The 19,249-nt window shown below is 36.6% G+C and overlaps 1 protein-coding gene across 1 annotated transcript; it reads right to left on the bottom strand.

Annotated features, from left to right (window-relative positions):
* Positions 1-16,774: 16,774 nt before the first annotated feature.
* On the bottom strand, positions 16,775-18,987 carry LOC143542221 (uncharacterized). Its single transcript, XM_077034857.1, has 3 exons — positions 18,646-18,987; positions 17,584-18,367; positions 16,775-17,306 (listed from the first exon to the last, which is right to left on the bottom strand). Exons 1-3 carry the CDS (start codon positions 18,985-18,987, stop codon positions 17,035-17,037), a joined length of 1,398 nt encoding a protein of 465 aa, XP_076890972.1. The 3' UTR covers positions 16,775-17,034.
* Between the last annotated feature and the right edge of the window lie 262 nt (positions 18,988-19,249).

Raw genomic sequence — 19,249 nt, 5'->3', positions numbered from 1 at the left:
GATTCAAAAGCTAAAACATCGATTATACACGCATGCAGTTAAAATTAACAACGAATATCACGTGACGAATTACGATAAAATTAGGGGAAAATACATAAACCGTAACCTACAACACATCAATTTCGCAACCGCAACATGTTTAACGCCAAATTCAAACACCAAAACCTTCTAACACCTCAATATCTTCATCTAAACCTTAATTGCAAACAAACTCTACACATTTTCATAATTAATCCAAAATCTGCGATATATATTGGGGAAAACGCATATACCGTAACCTAAACCACACCAATTTCGCAACAGCAACAAGTTTAACGTCAAATTCAAGCACCTAAACCTTCTAAAACCTCAGTTCTCTTCATGTAAACCCTAATTTCAAAATTAATCCAAAATCTACTACAAAATTTGGAGAAAATGCACAAATTATAGCCTAAACCACATCAATTTCATAACCAGCAGCAAATTTGACGTCAAAATCAGAGATCTAAACAATCTAAAACCTCAGTAACCTTCAATTAACTCCTAATTACATATTAACCAACAGCATCAGTTCAAATTAACACACACATTCGATTCAAAAGCTAATACACCGATTATACACGCATGCAATCAATATTATCAACGAATATCACGTAACGTATAACGAAAAGTAATTAACTTAGGGTTATGAATCGGTTATGTGTGTAGTGATTATTAGAAGGTTTATATAGTGTAGATTAGTGAATTACAGAGATGAACTGACGGATAATAATAATAATAATAATAATAATAATAATAATAAGAGTATGAAAGTATGAAAGCGTATACCGATGAAGATGAAGATGAAGATGACGTTTGTTTTTAGAGAGAGAAAGAGAGAAGGTGATGATGATGAACAGTTAGAGACGTTATGAGGCGAGTGAAGGGGTTTATGAAGGTGCATGCCAACTAATATTATTATTATTGGTACGGGTATTAGTATTGGTAGACCATGTGTAGTCATAAAGCTCCACCATCAGGGGTTATGCATTACGTGGCGTCCAGTTGAGTTATGATTTTGTACAAAAACAGGCTGTAGTCATAACTCTTCACTACCAGGGGTTATGCGCCACATGGCGCCCAGTCATTATTAATTTTATTTGTTTTTTTAAATACTAAATCATTTAAATAAATTAACATAAAATTAAAAATTACATTAAACTTCCAAATAAAAAATACATTAAACTAAATTAAAAAAAAATACATCAAATTAAAAATAAAAAAACATAAATACTAATAAAACTAAAACTCATTTATATTTTTCTAAAATTTTCGCTCGTCGAGTGGCTTTTAGAGATTGGACTATCGAGTCGTCTTCGGATAGCTCGTTTTATAAAATCTCGATGTCTTTGTCCATCTCATTCCTTCGAAGTAGGTCGACGACGTCCAAATTTACTTGAAGTCGTTGGGTTCCAAGTTAGTGTAAATCTTGGAGTCGAGAGTTCATTAATTGGAATTGGCTTTCCAATTCGGGATTCGAACCTGTTGCCGACGACGACCCGGCCCCTTTCCCCTTTCCTTTTCCTTTGGTTCTTCTACCCCCGGCCGAGGCATGTCGGTAGTATTCACGGGGTCATTATCGCTTAAGTTGAAGTTTCGAGCGTCGGAACGGGGCGTGTCTGGATCAACCGAAGAAGATGTTTTAGACTTTTTTTACGCGGACCACCTTCGGCTTCGGCTTCGGCTTCGGCATCCAACACCAAGCCCCATTTTGGGTGAAACCTCAATAGGTCTTTCCAAATGCCAAAGTAGTTGAAGGTCCCGCTGACCTTATGTTGAAACTCAACCAACGCGTTATCCATGACTTCCGCGTCTGAGACACCGCTACTCCTAGTTCGATTCATCCGAGAGAAAACCGTATGGAAAGCCATGCATTTGGTGTTTATATCGCCCCATTTCGACAGTAACGAATCTTTTTCTCGACGCGAGTCCCCGCCAAGGTTGTGAAACCTCTCTATAATTTTGTGCCAAAATACCCCCGTTTTTTGATAGTTCGCTAAAAAAATAAAAACATTACAAGTTTAATGTTTGTTATAAGAAATTAAAAAATATATATATGCATTTTAAAAACCTACCGCATTTGGCATCTTCCGATATTTGGCACCAAGCACGAGCACATAGTACGCACTCGTCGATACTCCACGCTATCACCGTCTTTTTAACCCGAGGTTCTCCGGCGGGCTTCTTTGCGTGTCTTTTCGAACGTTCGCGTTGGCTCGAACCGCCCTCGGGTTGTGTCTCCGGCACGAACTCGACCTCGGGTTAGGTCTCCGGGCAGGTTGGGAACCCGAACCCGCAAAAATGTTTGTCATTGGGTTTTGGAAACCGGGCACCGCATTTGGCATAGAGTTTTGTAGAAGTGCAAAGTACGCGGCCATTTGCGGGTCATACATTTGTGGGACGGGTACGGTTGGCGTCGGGGCGGTAGATTGGTTCGGTTGTGGATTTTGGTTGGCTTGACGGGCATATTGACCGAAACCAAGAATATTTTGGTTGTTGTTTGGAAACATGATGGTAGAAATATTAGTGTAAAAGATATAAATATTTGTGTAAATTGGTAGATTGGAAGGAATGTGTTAAAAAATATGAGTTGGTTTGTTTATATAGTATAAATATAATTAATTAATTTTTTTTAAAACCCCAACGGCTCCAAGCCAACGGCTCCAAGACCAACGGTATTTTTTTTTATCTACGTGCCATTCTCGCGTTGTATCTAAAACGCACAAAAAAAAATTCAACATAACGCAAGGGGGGGCGGTGTACCCCCCACGTTTTCAACATAACGTGGCCAACAACGTGACCACTACACCTGGTCTTATTATGTGTTCGGTTTCGGTATTTTTAGTTACACTGGTATTGGTTAATGTTAAAGTGGTGAAATCGGTAGTGTGTATTGTCTATGGTTTCGGTATGTCTTGATAAGTTTGAACTTAACTTGTTTTAACTTACGAGAGGTTGAGTTGGGTTGGTTTCGAGCGCTTTTCCTGGAGTTCGAGAATGGCTCGTGAGTTGTTTTTTAAGGTCGAGTTTGGCTCGTTTGTTATTTATTTGTTATTTTATATACGGTTTTAATTATTTTTATATTTTATGCGAAAGCCTTAAACGAGACTAAGCTCGGCTTGATATCGTGTGGTACATTAAACAAGCCAAAGCTCAGCTCGAGCTCGACTGTGTAGTGTGAATGTGAAATTGATACATAGAATCTAAAGAAAGTAAAATTAAAAACACACAAGGCTCTAGCTCGAACTTGATAACTAAACAAGTTTTATTTGAGGCTCATGTTCGGCTCGAGCTAAAATAAACTCGGCTCATTTCGAACTTTTTACCGTGAAGGGTTTAAAAAGGCATGTGTACAAGTACTTTGGTGCTGGCAATGGTATTTGTTTTTTATGTTTTCGTTTTCGGTATTTTTGATGGTTCTGGTATCTGGTTGGTATCGAACTGGTGAAAGATTGAGTGTTCGATTTATGGTTAAATTTGTTTTCAGTTTTGGTGTTTTTCAATTCTGTAGTGCTTGGGTATGAATCTCATTCCTATTGTGAGCTACTCGAGATGGCTGGTTAAAAAGTTAATCGACTCGAGATGGCTGGTTAAAAAGTTAATCGAGCTAAGGTTACGTCAGCCTTAGTTCAAACCAATTCCTAAAAATAAGTTTGTTTAATAAACGAGCTTGTATCAAACTTTATTTATTAAACTTCAATGAATTTAAATGGAGCGTATTAGTTTTTTGTGTATATTTATTATGTTAAAGTATATTTGTTTAACAGTTAATGCTAATGTTAAATTAAAATAAAAATAACTAAATAAGATATATAGAAAGTTATAACTGTAAATAGTATTGATATATGTAAATCAATTAACCAATGAAAAGTGAGTCGAGTTAGAGCTTGAATCACAAGTCTAGTTCAAACTATAGAAATAAGTTTCGAAACTAGTCTAGCTTATGCTTAGACGAGCACGATTCGGCTCGAGTCGTTTACACTCTAGAGACTAGAGTATAAGGTATAATGGATAATATTAGAATGTTTTCTTTTTAATAATAATATTTTTCAAAGACAGTGTTGACTTTTCTGCTGCTAAACATTGCATAAGCAACAATTTGCCTAACACGAAAAGAACTTTGAGTACTTGAAGATCTCTGTGGCTGATATTAAATCAGCAACAAAACATTTTTCAAAGACAGTGTTGACTTTTCTGCTGCTAAACATTGCATAAGCAACAATTTGCTTTACAAGGAGAAAAAGAATCGATCAATCATCCATGAAGTTTATCTGTTAATTGTTCTCTGCCCCTATTACCTTTTTCTGTCATGCACACCAACTGTTCGACCTTTTGCCTCAACCAAACTTCTTGATTTTTCACTCTTGTTCTTTCTATTTTCCTTTTGGGTGCTTAAGGGGGTATTGTGAGTTGGAGTTCTACCCATTTTGCTTTGTTTTGGAGCTATACCTTCCTCCTCTTATGCCTTAGCGGTTGTTGTGGGGTGCTAGATGGGGGTGAGCAACCCGTAGTTGCTCCCCTCCTTCGAGTGTGAGGGGTTTGGTCTCTGTTTCTTGCTCTAACTCATCTCGAGTCGGGGTCTTTAGGGGTCCGGTGTCTTTTGTGATTTGTTTGTTTCTGTTCTCGTGTGTACATGGCTACCATAAAAAGAATTCGAAACGTAAATGCAGGAGGGCTTGGTCCTAGCTCCACTTACGGTTTAAGGCCATGCCCCTTTAAGCATTTCCACGAGTGTAAGGATGGTAGACCTGGGTCCTCGGGGTTTTTCCGCCTAATTGAGCACATGCAAAGTACCCATTTCAAAACGGATACTCGGAAGAACCTTTTAAAAGACGCTATCTCTAAGGATTTGGACCTGTTTATAGATGTTGGGGAAGCCCTTCGGGAGGGGGATAAATGGTTATGTGGGAGGTGCATGACGTTGCATGCCCTTAGCAGGGGGTGCAAGCATGCTGATGGTGTCTATTCTTTTTCTGTGGATTCTGGAGATGCTGGAGAATTCATTGTTGGGATCCAGAAACCTAATCGTGTGTCTGTGGATATGGACCCAAGTCCATCTGTAGGAGTGGTTGGGGATGTATCCCTTTTGGAACGGGTTTTCTCCCTTCCCATTCAAACGGTTAAGAGCATCCCCCCAAGTTGTCGTTTGGCGTTTGCTCAGACTTTGGCATGCGCTTTACGCAAGGTAGTGGTTTCACCAGGCTCGATTGAGAATTGGGTCAAATTACTTTTGTTGCCGCGTTGTACTTTAAGGGTGGTGAAACCTTCCACTAGGCAGGAACGCAGGTCAGGGAATCGAAAGTCTTTGCAATGTAGTAGCATTCAGCAAGCACTTGCGGTGTGGAAAGATGGATCTGGTTTTGCTGATTTGGTTCTTTCTCTCTTTGATAACGTGGGGGGGAGCATTTTTTCTAAAAGAGAGGTCGGAGGGGAGGAGGGTTCTGAAAACAGCCTTAATATTAAACAATGTCTCAGGAAAGTCAAGGATGGTCATTTCACAGCTGCAGTCAAGGTTTTATGCTCAAGTGGGGTTGCCCCTCTCGGAGATTCAACCATGAAAGCCCTCATTGATAAACACCCAGTGGTGCCGCCTCCGTCCTTGCCTTCTAGCTCTGTCGTCCTGCCTACTCTCTCTGTGGATGGGGACTGTGTGCTTAGATGTATCCGATCATTTCCTAAAGGGACCTCATGCGGGAGAGACGGGTTGCGGGCGCAACACTTGTTGGACGCTCTTAGTGGTGAGGGATCAGTGACTTCCATGGGTCTGCTCTCAGCCATCACTGATGTCGTCAACTTATGGCTAGGGGGTCTGTGCCCCAAGGTGCTCGCTGAGTTTATTGCTTCGGCCCCCCTTACCCCTTTATTAAAGCCGGATAATGGAATTCGGCCCATTGCTGTGGGGGCTATCTGGCGTAGGTTGGTTTCTAAAGTGGCTATGAAGATGGTTGGGAAGGAAATGACTCAGTATTTAGGGGACTTTCAGTTTGGGGTGGGGACCCCTAATGGGGCAGAGGCGGTGCTTCACAGCGCGAACCGGTTTCTTAACTCCTTTCACGCGGACGGCTCTTTAGCTATGCTTACCGTGGACTTCTCCAACGCCTTCAATATGGTCGACCGCACAGCTCTTCTCCGAGAGGTTCATCATCATTGCCCGTCTATCTATCTATGGGTCCAGTTCCTTTATGCCCAGCCGGCTAGGTTGTACGTTGATGATAACTGTATAGGGGCTACTACTGGGGTTCAGCAGGGAGACCCCCTTGGGCCCCTCCTCTTTGCCTTAGCATTACACCCTCTTGTTCTCCGGGTACAAAATGACTGTAACCTCCCATTTCATGCTTGGTACTTGGATGATGGGACTATTATTGGTGGTGCCAACGAAGTCGCTAAAGCCCTAGACATTATCAACTCGGAAGGGCCATCATTGGGGCTGCAACTTAATATTAAGAAAACCGAGGTTTTTTGGCCAACGTGTAACGGGGTGAAAGTCAAAGATGGGCTCTTCCCTAGTGGGATTGGTAGACCAGAGAGAGGGGTAAAGCTCCTTGGAGGGGCTGTTAGTCGAGATCCCTACTTTATTAAGGAGTTGGCGAGGCGGAGAGCATCTCGTGCGGTTGATCTTATGAAACTCTTGCCTTGCCTTAGGGATCCCCAGAGCGAACTCCTCCTGCTTAGGTCTTGCATGGGGGTTGCTAAGTTGCTTTTTGGGTTACGAACCTGCCACCCCCATATGATGGATGATGCGGTATCCTGTTTTGATAAGGGGCTACGAGAAGCCATCGAAGACATAGTTGTATGTGGAGGCCCGTTCTTTGGTGATCTTCAGTGGCGACTTGCATCTTTACCGATGCGCTTAGGGGGTTTAGGCCTTCTTTCGGCTCATGATGTCGGGGTTTACGCTTTTGTAGCGTCGAGGGCTCAGTCTTGGAAGCTACAGAATCACATCTTAAGGAACAGCGGAGTTGTCGACCTGGACCCAGACTACGTGCAGGCCCTGGAACGCCTAAATGGCGCTCTCCCAGACTTTGACATTGGCGGTTTCTCTAATATGGACACCGCCCCACCAAAGCCTCAAAAAACTTTGGCGAATGCCCTTTTTGGAAAAATCGCTCAGAGCCTGGGAGAAGTTTTTGGATTGTCCCCCCGACAGAAGGCGGTTTTTGAATGCTTACAAGGTCCTCATGCCCAAGATTTTCTGACCGTTATCCCGATTGATGGCTTGGGCCAAAGCATGTCTGCGGTCGAGTATAGGGCCATTCTTAAGTACCGTTTGATGGTCCCAATGTACCCCGAAGACGAAACATGTCCGATCTGCCGTAAGGCCTGCCTGGATAAATTCGGAGAGCATGCGGTTCATTGTAAGGAGATGCCTGGGTTCAAATACCGACATGATTGGGTGCGGGACGTTCTTTGGGACATCTTAAGGCGAGCTGGGATATCAGCTAAAAAGGAAGCCCCCGTAAACTTCCTTACAGACCCCACGGAAGGGAGATCCACTCTACGACCGGCAGATTTGCTCGTCTTTGGTTGGGCCGGGGGAAAACACGCTTGTGTTGACCTCACAGGGGTATCTCCCTTAGCTGGTTTGAGGGATAATGGGTTTGTAGCCGGGCAAGCAATAAAAAGGGCTGAAACGAAGAAGGTGGAGAAACATGCTAAAGCCTGCGAAGAGAACCAACATGTTTTTGTCCCTCTGGCTTTTGATACATTTGGCTCCTTGGCACCGGAAGCTATCCGTTTTCTAACCAGGGTCCAAAAGGTTGTGCATAGCAATGTGTCGACTCCAAAGGGGCAGGGGTATGTCTTTAGCAGGTTAGGGTTTGCAATTCAGAAAGGGGTGGCGGCGCAGCTTGTTGCCCGCCTACCTGCTATATTGATGTAATATCTATGTTTCATCAGTAGAAATAAAATCTTTATAATAATAATAATAGTAATTGGGAGCAGATTTTTTTATTCTCAGGATTGACTACGATTCAAGAATTCCGAGCTATCTTGTCAACGCTAATATTCCGAGGATGATATTTGACTAATTCAATTGTCCTATACTTTATTTTTGCTTTGCAGATAATATCACGTGTTTAATATGCTCCTAAGAACGTGGGTTTGCAACGGTTATTCATAAGGCTTCGTCAATTTGAACGTGGGAGGCAAGGGATAAGTGGAAGACTTAGTCTACGGTTTATCCCGGATTATTCGGGATAACAATTGTAATCTTCTTATTATAAATACGAGCTGATAGTAACAATAGGTCACACACAATTCACTTGTTTAGCTGCTAGTACTCATTGTATCACTTAGCTCATGTTTACTAATCAGCTCCAACCTTTGTTATCACCGATTTTGTTATTAATAATATCGACGGTGATAGCTTTCACCGTCCCGGGGTTTTTTGTGCCGGATATCATAATAATCAAGCGTAATTCGACCAAAAGTTAAGTTCATAATCTTTAACCGAAGAGATTCGACTAAAGATTACGTTGTAAACTCTTGACCGAAACGAAGATTATCATAATCAAGGGTTTTTTCCCTCGTAATCATATCCCCGTGTTCAATCTTTTTACCATTAAGCACCTCGCCTCACGCACTAATTTGATCAAAAGTTAGTTTGTTAATTTTTGACCGAAACAATAATAATAATAATAATAATAATAATAATAATAATAATAATAATGTTGAATGACATGAATTTGATAATAACCTCCTTTATTGTTAGCTTAATCGTGCTGATAAATAGTTAATGTTCAATGAATTTTTAGTTTGTTACTATTACTTAATGTTAAAAGACATTGGATCTATTAATGTTAAATGGCATTAAGTTGGGCTATTTTTTTATTATTAATATTATCTTAATGGATGATAAATAGTTAATGTGCAAAATATCAAAAAATCAAAATATGGTTTCAGAATTATAAAAACAAATGGATTTCAAACCCAAAATCACACCCCAAATATGCAAAATTGCAACCTAAAAACATTGGTGTGTCCTAATCCTTGATTCAACCCAACCAAATATGTGTATATTGTACACCAAACAACACACAAATTTGTCTATAAGCTAAATAATAATAATAATGTTGAATGACATGAATTTGATAATAACCTCCTTTATTGTTAGCTTAATCGTGCTGATAAATAGTTAATGTTCAATGAATTTTTAGTTTGTTACTATTAATTAATGTTAAAAGACATTGGATCTATTAATGTTAAATGGCATTAAGTTGGCCTATTTTTTTATTATTAATATTATCTTAATGGATGATAAATAGTTAATGTGCAAAATATCAAAAAATCAAAATATGGTTTCAGAATTATAAAAACAAATGGATTTCAAACCCAAAATCACACCCCAAATATGGCAAAATTGCAACCTAAAAACATTGGTGTGTCCTAATCCTTGATTCAACCCAACCAAATATGTGTATATTGTACACCAAACAACGCACAAATTTGTCTATAAGCTAAATTCATACCCAATCAAATGTGTTTACGTGTTAGTTATAACTCATAACCCTAAGATCAAATCATAACCTAAATATAGGCATACATAGCCTTGCATCGAGATGGAAAACCAAACACACATATAACCCATACATACGAACAAACACCAATCTAAAATCCCACAACTTAATCGAGATGAAGACAAACATTACTACACGTGTGTAGATGAATACATGACACTTCGAACTCTAATGTGAGAGTAAGTTTGAAGTGAAAGATCTAGGAATTTTTATAAGAGGACAGGTAAAACGGGTCGAGTCAAAGAAAATAATCATAATAAATACGTATTGTTAATACAACTTCAAAAACCATAAATCACACAAAAGTTTGGATTTACGGTTTTTAGGTAAGTATATAATTAGTCGTCACCACAAATTATAAGTTTTGTTTATTAAACATTGAAAAGAAATAAACTACTAACAACTATTATAAACTAACCCTAAAATAGGGGTTGTTATAAAAAAATATAAATTTATATTCATAATAATAAGTATATTATTTTGGGCCCAGTTTGAAATACTTTCGCTTCTTTTGTATGGGTCAAGTCCAACCCACCCAATCTGTGAGTATGAGTCCAAAGCCCATGGTTATCTATAGTCAAAATATTAAAGTTAGCTACTTAAGGGGTGTTTGGGATTTCTTATTTTACCTCTAAAAGTTATAATATTGTAACTTTTCATATAATATTGTAACTTATGAAACTTTTTCTCTTACAATATAAACAATTCCAAACACCTTATTACTTTTCAAAAAGTTTAGTTATAAGTTTGTGAAAATAAGCAATCTCAAACACCCCCTTAGTTTGTTTAATGCCCTAGACTTATTGCCATTATAATATTATTATTTGGAATGGCATGTTGTTATGGTTGAAAAAAACAGGGGTGCACATGTTTAGGTCCGGATTAGAAACCCGAGAAACCCGACCATAAAAAACTTGAACCCGGACCTACACAACTTTTACCAGTTATGTGTGTGTGAGTGAGAGAGAGAGAGGGGGAGGGGGGAGAAAAAGATATCAAATGGGACCCACCACTCGTCCACACAAAGGTCCATTGTTGAATACTTCAAACTTACACTCAATACTCACATCAAGGTTGTCCGCTTCTATGCCATATGGACCCGAATATCAGCATATGTAACCCATTGTAGTATTGTACATGTTCTTATATCACGCACCGTTGAAAAAACACATGAAATGGCATACATGTATAAATTTTTAAAATGATCATTATAATTTCTTATTAAACTTTTGACAAATAACCTTTAATTAGAAACATTAAGTATTTGTATATGTACATATAAACATTAAAATATTAATGTCGTAATCCGATTCAAGATAGGATCAACCAACCCACCCAGTCCGACTAGTGGACTAGCAAAACATCATTTCAACTAAGTTACGACTATGAAGACAGTCAACACATTATACAACGTGATTTTAGGATACACGCTCTACAAATAACACATGAAGTAGGATCTATGATGACGATAAAATATACCAAAATGTTGCAAACCTAGAGAAGTGGGTAACGAGCAGTCGAATATTGCTATAAATAGATATGGAGATATCAAGGTTTTGTACCATCTTCTTGTGCATCATGTTGTCCCCTTACAACACTTGCTTAAATTAAAAGTTGAAAAAACATCAAAATTATTCAAAAAAAATATTTATATTTAAAAAAAATGTGTTAAGTTGAAGCAAGTTCGACTCACCTAGTTTGCCCATCGTCATTATCCTATATATGATGTTTTCATACATTGATGTATTTTTCATTTCAAAATATACCAATTTAATAATTTAAAATTGAAAATGAATCTAAACGTAAATGACAACATTGCTCATAAATTCCGACAATATTATGGGTGTAAACAAGTTAAAGTGAGTTTGTCTAAGCTCAAGATTGGCTCATTTCGAGCTCTGTATCAAACAATCAAGTTTGATTCATTACTATAACTAGGATATTGGCCCGTGTTACACATGGCTGGAAAATATTTCAAACGTCTTATATATATAGATATCATAAGAATAATTTATCGTGTTCTCTGCAAAACCACAAGATAAACGAAAAATATGTACAAATGGTGGGATGAGAAACTGTGTATGTGTGTGTGTGTAAATCATTGAATTACTAAAATAATAGTCATATTAAAAAAAGGAACACAAAATCAATTATAGATAATTAATTGTGGTCAAAATCAGTTTTAAATCATTTGAAAGGAAATAGTTGGCTATGATTATAGAAAACATTAATTAGTGATGTTATGATTCAAAAAAACATTAATTAGTAAAATATGTGACAATGCTATAGATGGAAACCAGATGACTTGGAAGCCTATGTGGACATGCTAGTTAAAAGCCATATATCTTGTATTGCTTTAATAGTATAGTAAGAATTCAAGCTCAAACTTAGCATGAAGGTCGATATGTTTCTAATTTTATAGATTTTATTATTTTATTCACACGCGTAGACCAGGGCCGGCCTAAGGTTTTTGGTGGCCTCAAGCGAACTAAAAAGTTGATGACCCTTTCATAACTTTCTTTGTTTTTTGTCTATTCGCGTAACCAGATTCGTTGATAGTTCGGTCTTGATTTGACATTGAGTCATCATTATATATAATAATTAAGAAGTTTGGCGACGCAATCACGTGGTTGGTCGCCAAACTTCTTATTTGCTTTTAATTTGTTTTGCATTTTCAAATTCGTGTCGGTTCGCTGCTGTAAAATACGGGTTCTTTTATCGTTGATATCGTCAAATGATTCCGGCCAAATTCACGTCAGCTCGCAGTCACAACCCAAGGTTTTTTCCTACGCATATATTTTTTTGTTTTCGCCATGTCTTTTTATGTAAATATGTTAATTTGTTGTTTTTTAAGTGTGGGCGAATTAACTTATTGCTTTAATTTTGGAGTCGTAACCTGATACCAATCGAACTCGTGTCGGTTCATCATCACAACACATGGTTTTCTATGTATGATTTTGTCTCGACAACGTCGATTTCGACTGAATTCGCGTTAGTTCCTAAACACAACGCGATTGAATTCACCTCAACTCGCATACGCACTTCAAGATTTGATAAGTTGTATGAGTACGACTGCCAATACCATCAACCCGGCACATCTTCCTAGTTAGTAATAATATTCTTCCTAGTTAGTGATAATATTCAACTATCAAACTAGGTTCTAATATGTAATGTTCAAGTGTTCAACTAAGAAGCAAGTAGCAATTAACAATGTTCTAACCATTAATCAAATTGGCAATATAATGTAGCAAATAACAAATTTATAACAAAAATGAATAGATCAATAATTAGATTTAGATCCACTATCGAAGTTGTGGATTCACGCATACAACAAGTTGCCAATTATGCACCAGCCAATTCGAAGGTTGTAAACCAATTTAAGTTTTGAGGGTTGTAAACAATTAGCAATTGATAATTGAAAGTTTAGCATAATCGATTTGAAAGCAACTGGCAATTCTCAAGTCATAATATTTGACAATTCAGGATTAAATACATCAAATGGCAATTCAAAACCGAACGCGCAATTTCTAAAGCCTAAACAATAGTTCGTATCAATAAATAACTTGGTAATTCACTAGTCCAGGTCAGTATCATAACCTTAGTTTGGTGTTTGCACAATCTGAGACGGCGATTAAGTGATCAAGAAGTCGTGCCATTGCCCCATATAAGAAATTAAGAATCCCTATTTTGATTTCGATTCACGTCTAGAGCCGTCCATTCCTTCAATTACAGATGATTAATAACAATTTTCCATGACATCCAATACCACACTCTGATTTCTAGATATATGTTCTCAATGCGTTTAATATTTCAACCATAATATATTTTATTTATTTTTTTTAAAATGGGGGCCTTGTTTGGATGGTGGCCCCAGGCCCCCAAGCCATCGCTTAGGTTAGTAAGCCTATTGGGCCGACACTGGCGTAGACACGCACACATAATCTAAACTGCTCTTGCAATCTACAAATATATGCACATTACCATCAGGATATCCATTGAGGACGTATAATGAAATATATATACTTTAGTTATTAGTTATTTCTTTTCATAATTGACATATTTTTAAAATTTTTATGTCCACATATACTTTTAATAAAATTATTTATTTCTATAAATAATAGACTTGTTTGTGCTCATGGGCATAGTCAAATTTGACAACAGAAACTCAGACTCATGTCCGTTTATTATATATATAAACTTCTATTTAGGCTCGAGTTCAAACTTTTAAGTTTTACGTTTTAAAAAGTAACTTGCATTGTTTAGATACTTTCATACTAGATAATATCAAGGGGACAAGTTCCCAAGTGAAAGAAAATCATGGCATGAGGGTGAGGAAGAATAGAAAATGAATAGACTTGTAGGGGAAGATTAAATGGCATGAAATTGGGTTGCATGAACATGTAGTGAATCTATATATGACCCCAAATTACATGCCCACCATGCTTCATTGCTCATGCAATTTTTGTGTTTCCAAGAATAATATTTCAAATGATCCTCTCTTTATTTATATATTTATTTGTTTCCACAATTTTCATCCGTTCATATATATCATACATCAAAAAATGTTTGAAGCCAACTCACCATAGAAAAAAAATGCTTTGACTTGCTTATTTTTTATTTATTACTTAATTATTTAATTTTATATAGTTACAATACCTTGTTATTAATAGATGAATAAATTCATAGAAATAAACATATTTTCTTAATTTATATCTTATATTACTATAAGTGTTTGTAAACCTAATTTTGATATATCATCCATGCCAACCCAAATAACCCGAATAAAGAAAACACAGGGAAGATTGAGCATGAGGAGCTGCCAAAATAAATCAAAGTAAACTTTTTTAAGAACACACAAAAGAAAACGCAGAAAAGCTTGAAACCGAATTACACAACCCAATTTATAATCAGAGTAATTAAACTATTTTAAAAACACCCGAAAAAAACTCGCAACCTAATATTGACATATCAAACCTCAATACTCTTTTTTTTAATAATTACGTTGGTTTAGACGAATTTAAATAGCATCAGATCAACCGATTAACAGTTTTCTTAAAACGTTATTTTCTAAAGTTTATAAACAATTAACACGTTACCTATAATCATATATGATTATAGTTGTCAAAGTACGAGAATTATAGTTGCATGTAATAGTGAGTGATTTTAAAGACTCGAAATAAAGCGATGTTCAAGACGGGTTGTATTTTCAATTCGATTTTGCATTTTTCTTTTTATGTAGATAGATAGTTGGAAATTGGATTAGGTTAATAAGTTTATCATTAGTTGAGTGGTTAAACTGTTAAAGAACCCTCTTCTTTTGATGTAATATTTTGCCCTATTTAAGTTTGGTTCGATTATAGGTTAAAATTGAACCTATAATTCATGTTTCGGATTTTAGTTTACGCAAATCATATTTGATAGCTTTTTGTTATATATAGCTTGGTTAATTAGATCATGCGTAATGGGGCATTATAAGGGAAAAAGAACAAAAATATAAAGGCGTTTTAAATATAATTATAAACCAATCACTCACTTATATAGTCAAGTGTCGTCTGACTAATTTCTACACACAAATAAGCCAAAATTTCTTATATCTACCCAAAAAAAGGAATTAATAACCAATGTTAAATTTTACACATTTGTTTTTCAAGATATAAAAAATTTGTAAGCTTTTATTTATTTATCCAATCAAACATGTGATGTTTTTGCTAATATATGCGGTAAGTAACGTACAAAGAGCTATCTAACGTCATAATATTTGAAAAGTTCTTAAGTGCAAAAAATCGACAAACAAGCCATAAAAAAAAGCAAAGTTGTGTACACGTTAATAGTTGCAACTTATATATGTATGTTTTTCATCAACTTGCTTGCTTTATCGGTGTGTAGGAGGCGAAGATGAGCGCGAAAGGTATGGCATGTTATTATAACACTTGCAAGTAAGCATGCTAATAATAGGTACATACGTCTTGATACTTAGGATTCAAGCTACTAGTGTTTTGTTTGCTTTATAAATGGTTTATATCCATTAAATAAACAAATAAATACATAAATAAATAAAAAGAAATAAAGCCCTCCAAATTTAGAATATTGCGAGATTTCGGATAAATAAGAGGATACATAAATAAATAAACATTAAAGAAAACGCGTTTACCTTTCATAAAATACAATATTATAAAGAATGACAAAAAACGATAAATTTTAAGGTCAAAGTGTTGACCTATTAGTTTATAAATTATTGATTCTGAAAGATCAAAGTAAAACGATGCAGTATAATTACAAACTTACAACTACAATTTAAAAGACAAATTTATTTCACTTCTATCACCAAAAGCATTAAAACGACATTGTTTCATATACCAATTATATTTTAAAATGTGCGAAATATTAGGTTTTTTAAAAATATTCCCAAGAGGTTTCAATGTAGGTTTTTAATAACTTTTGACAATGAAATCAATTAATAAGATGTTTGGTTGAAGATGTAATGAGACTGAATTATAACAAACCAAATCTTTAACTTAGCAGGAAAAGACACCCCTATGGAGTTCAAGAAAACGTTATCATACCTTAAACGACTCCAATTTAGTGACTAATCGGAAATCAAGAATAAAATGGGCTATAGAAGGGCACTAAACTCCGTTTTCCCCACAAATACTTACATTTCAACATTGCTAATAGCAAAACAAATGGGATAATGTAGAATGGTGTTTGGATGAATAATACAACGGAAATGAGATTTTGCTAAAAAGAGCCATTCATGATCGGATAACATTTTCATGAACTCCAGGTGTGACAACTTTTCCCGCCAAGTAAGTCCTCAAACTCTTTTCTATGATATCCGTTTAAAAATGTATTATTCATGTCTTTTAACGATTTTTACTATTTTACATAGGGTATAATTTACATAGCTAAGTTAATATTAAACTTCTACCGTTAAAAAATATCTACACATTACCGAAATTTCATTACTTACTAATTAAAAAAAGAAATCAAAGGGTCTTTGGCTAGGAGTACAAGGCGTTACATAAGAGTGTCATTTTAATGGTAAATGTTTAAATCTCGTATTTATAAAGAAAAAAAATGTGTAATTTAGAAGTAAACTTTGAAAGTATCTGAGTTTTCGTTTTTCAGAAATAAAATAATAAAAAACACATATTAAGCAAAATTCAGAAATCATATTAATCAGCAACATTGTTTCACATTCCTAATATTGAAAAAATATAATTAAAAATCTAAGTCACACAAACTCCAATCAAACAAAAGATTGGCTTCATGTGATATTGTGACCTATAACAACATAATTAAATTTGATTTCCACACACAAACCTTTTACTAATTGCAACTTTAACCTCATATCTTTAAAGATATTATATGAAGGTAAAAATTAACAAAAAGAAAAATGTTTATTATGTACAAAATCAATTGTTGATCTTGTACAAATCACTCCTTTAACATGTTAGGAGATCTAACCATCAATTTCACCTAGTTACACCAACCTAACCACCTAGCTAAAACCGGGCATGTTGTTCCAGCAACATGACCCCATGGTCCAGTCGTGGTCATGATCTGTGTCCGTAGTTGCAACTGGAGAGCATGGAATTTCGACTTGGTGGTCTACTCCCACCATGTTTTCGTTCGGGTCATCAACGGGCTTCTCATTTGACGGGTCTTCATTTCCACCGTACCAACCCGTTGGGAAGTCGAGCCAGCTCGAGAAATCATCTTCCATCGCGTTCATTTCATCGATTCCGTCATCTAGGGATTTTCCTCCTGCCTCTGGAAAAACCAATTTTAAAACAAGGAAAAAAGTTAATAAAAACACACAAAATAATTAAAAGTAATATTTTATTTCTCGTGATTTGATCATAATTGTCACTTTAATTATTTCTTATTTTATCTTTTTTATGATTTCAGTCCATATGGTTTTCATTCTTGCGGTTTTACCCCAAATAGAAACAACCAGGACTAAAGTCGTAAAAGAAAAAAAATTAAATTAAAATGACAATTTTGACCAAACAGATACCGTGAAACACAGATATAAAAAACAACTCACCAATAGAAGAATGCCCCGAGCTCGAGTCGTCTAACGTCGTAGTCGTCTTGTTAGCATCCCCGGTTTCAAAAACCGACTCCAACGTTACATTTTCGGGCTCGTCCATGATCGGATACTCATGTGTCATTTTCTCGATACACTTATCGCTTTCCGACGATTTACACGCGCTAATTAACGCCAGTGACTCGCCTAAAACGTCCTCTAACAACCCGCTATTTCCCCTAGACGAAATATAACCCGAAATGGCATTATCCCCATCGTTCGATGGCACGATCAAACGATCATTCCCCGTGTTAGAAGAACACGTGGGAGTGATCGTTTGAACCGGTTTCTCAAACAATCTAACATTAACATCATCAAAAGCCGGTTCAATCTTCGGTATTTGCATAACCGGATGATTGGATTGAAGGGAGCTCGGGAAGCCTTGGTTAACGAACGAAATCGAACTCGTGGCGCTATTTCGGTTAGCGAATTGGGCGGTGTTTGGATGCATTGATTTGAAATTGGATTGTGAGTTGATATAAAATGGTGTATTGTTCATGACAGGATAAGTTAATGGGTCGTATAATAACGGTGATATCGAATTGATCGCGGTGTTCGTGTGATTCGAAGGGGATGTTGAGGACGAAAACGGCGTCGTTTGGTTGTGTAACGATTGTTCGTGGTGGCGACGGTGGTGGTGGTGCTGGAAATCGACCGGGTAGATCGGTAAACCCGCTCGTAATCGACGTTTTAATCGCGTGTTCCAGTAATTCTTTATTTCATTATCTGTTCTTCCTTGAAGCTGAACATGAAAAAAAAATATTATAAGTTTGATTAAAATATCGTAATTAATTTGAGGTGTGCATGAAACCGAAACAATAACGATGGTTTGGTTTTATGTTTAATAAAAACCAAACCTTACCAAATTTATAGGTTTTCATTATTTTGGCCGGCTTATTTTTTTACCCAAAATTTCAAGCTCATGTGTCGGTTTTTGGTTCGATTTTAGCCAAAAACTAAACCAAACCGAGCCATGCGCACCAAAAAATTTTTTTGCCACTAATCGATCGAACAACGTACATGAAGAGCCATACGAGCCCATTTATTGCCGAATTTTGAATGAAGCTCAATAATCTGTCGTTCTTCTTCGGGCGTAAACGCGCCTTTTTTCAAATTCGGCCTTAAATGATTCGCCCATCGTAACCTACAACTTTTTCCACATCTCATCAAGCCCGAATTTCGTTGAACCGCGTTCCAATTCCCTTCGCCGTGTTTCTTAACATATTCCATTAATATTGCGTCCTCCGCGGCCGTCCACGGCCCTTTTTTCAAAACCTGTCCGCTATTTGTTCGAGAACCACTGCCAGCGCTGGCGCTTGCGGAGGTTCTCGGGGCGGAAGTGGCGCCATCTTTTGATGCCATATTTTTTTTATTTAAATTTGTCTAGTGGTTTGCTATGAAATGAAGGAATGGAAATGAAATGAATTATGGGATTTAGAGGAATGGAATGGAATTGAAATGAAGAATGGAGGCTGAAAGTAGAAAGAGTGATTTTGTGTGGGAGGCTTTATAGGCTTCAGATTGTATTTCGGAACTAGCTTTTGTTTTTGTGTATTATATTCATGCATCCTATCCTTATTTTTAGTCTTTATTTTCTCTTTTTTCTATTCATTTTCTTTTCTTA

Source organism: Bidens hawaiensis, unplaced genomic scaffold, assembly GCF_021521415.1.
Source record: "Bidens hawaiensis isolate Kalapana, Puna unplaced genomic scaffold, B.hawaiensis_p1.1 tig00012804_1, whole genome shotgun sequence".
NCBI lineage: Eukaryota > Viridiplantae > Streptophyta > Magnoliopsida > Asterales > Asteraceae > Bidens > Bidens hawaiensis.
Note: the sequence above shows the minus strand (reverse complement) of the source record. Positions and strands in the feature narration are given on the sequence as shown.

What these genes read in the sequence shown, in the direction of transcription:
- LOC143542221 (XM_077034857.1), bottom strand. Translation starts at nt 18,987, where the DNA reads ATGGCATCAAAAGATGGCGCCACTTCCGCCCCGAGAACCTCCGCAAGC. An exon ending in GGGCTCGTATGGCTCTTCAT is followed by an intron (nt 18,368 to 18,645) that starts GTACGTTGTTCG and finishes TTTCATGTTCAG; the next exon opens with CTTCAAGGAAGAACAGATAA. An exon ending in CTCGGGGCATTCTTCTATTG is followed by an intron (nt 17,307 to 17,583) that starts GTGAGTTGTTTT and finishes TGGTTTTTCCAG; the next exon opens with AGGCAGGAGGAAAATCCCTA.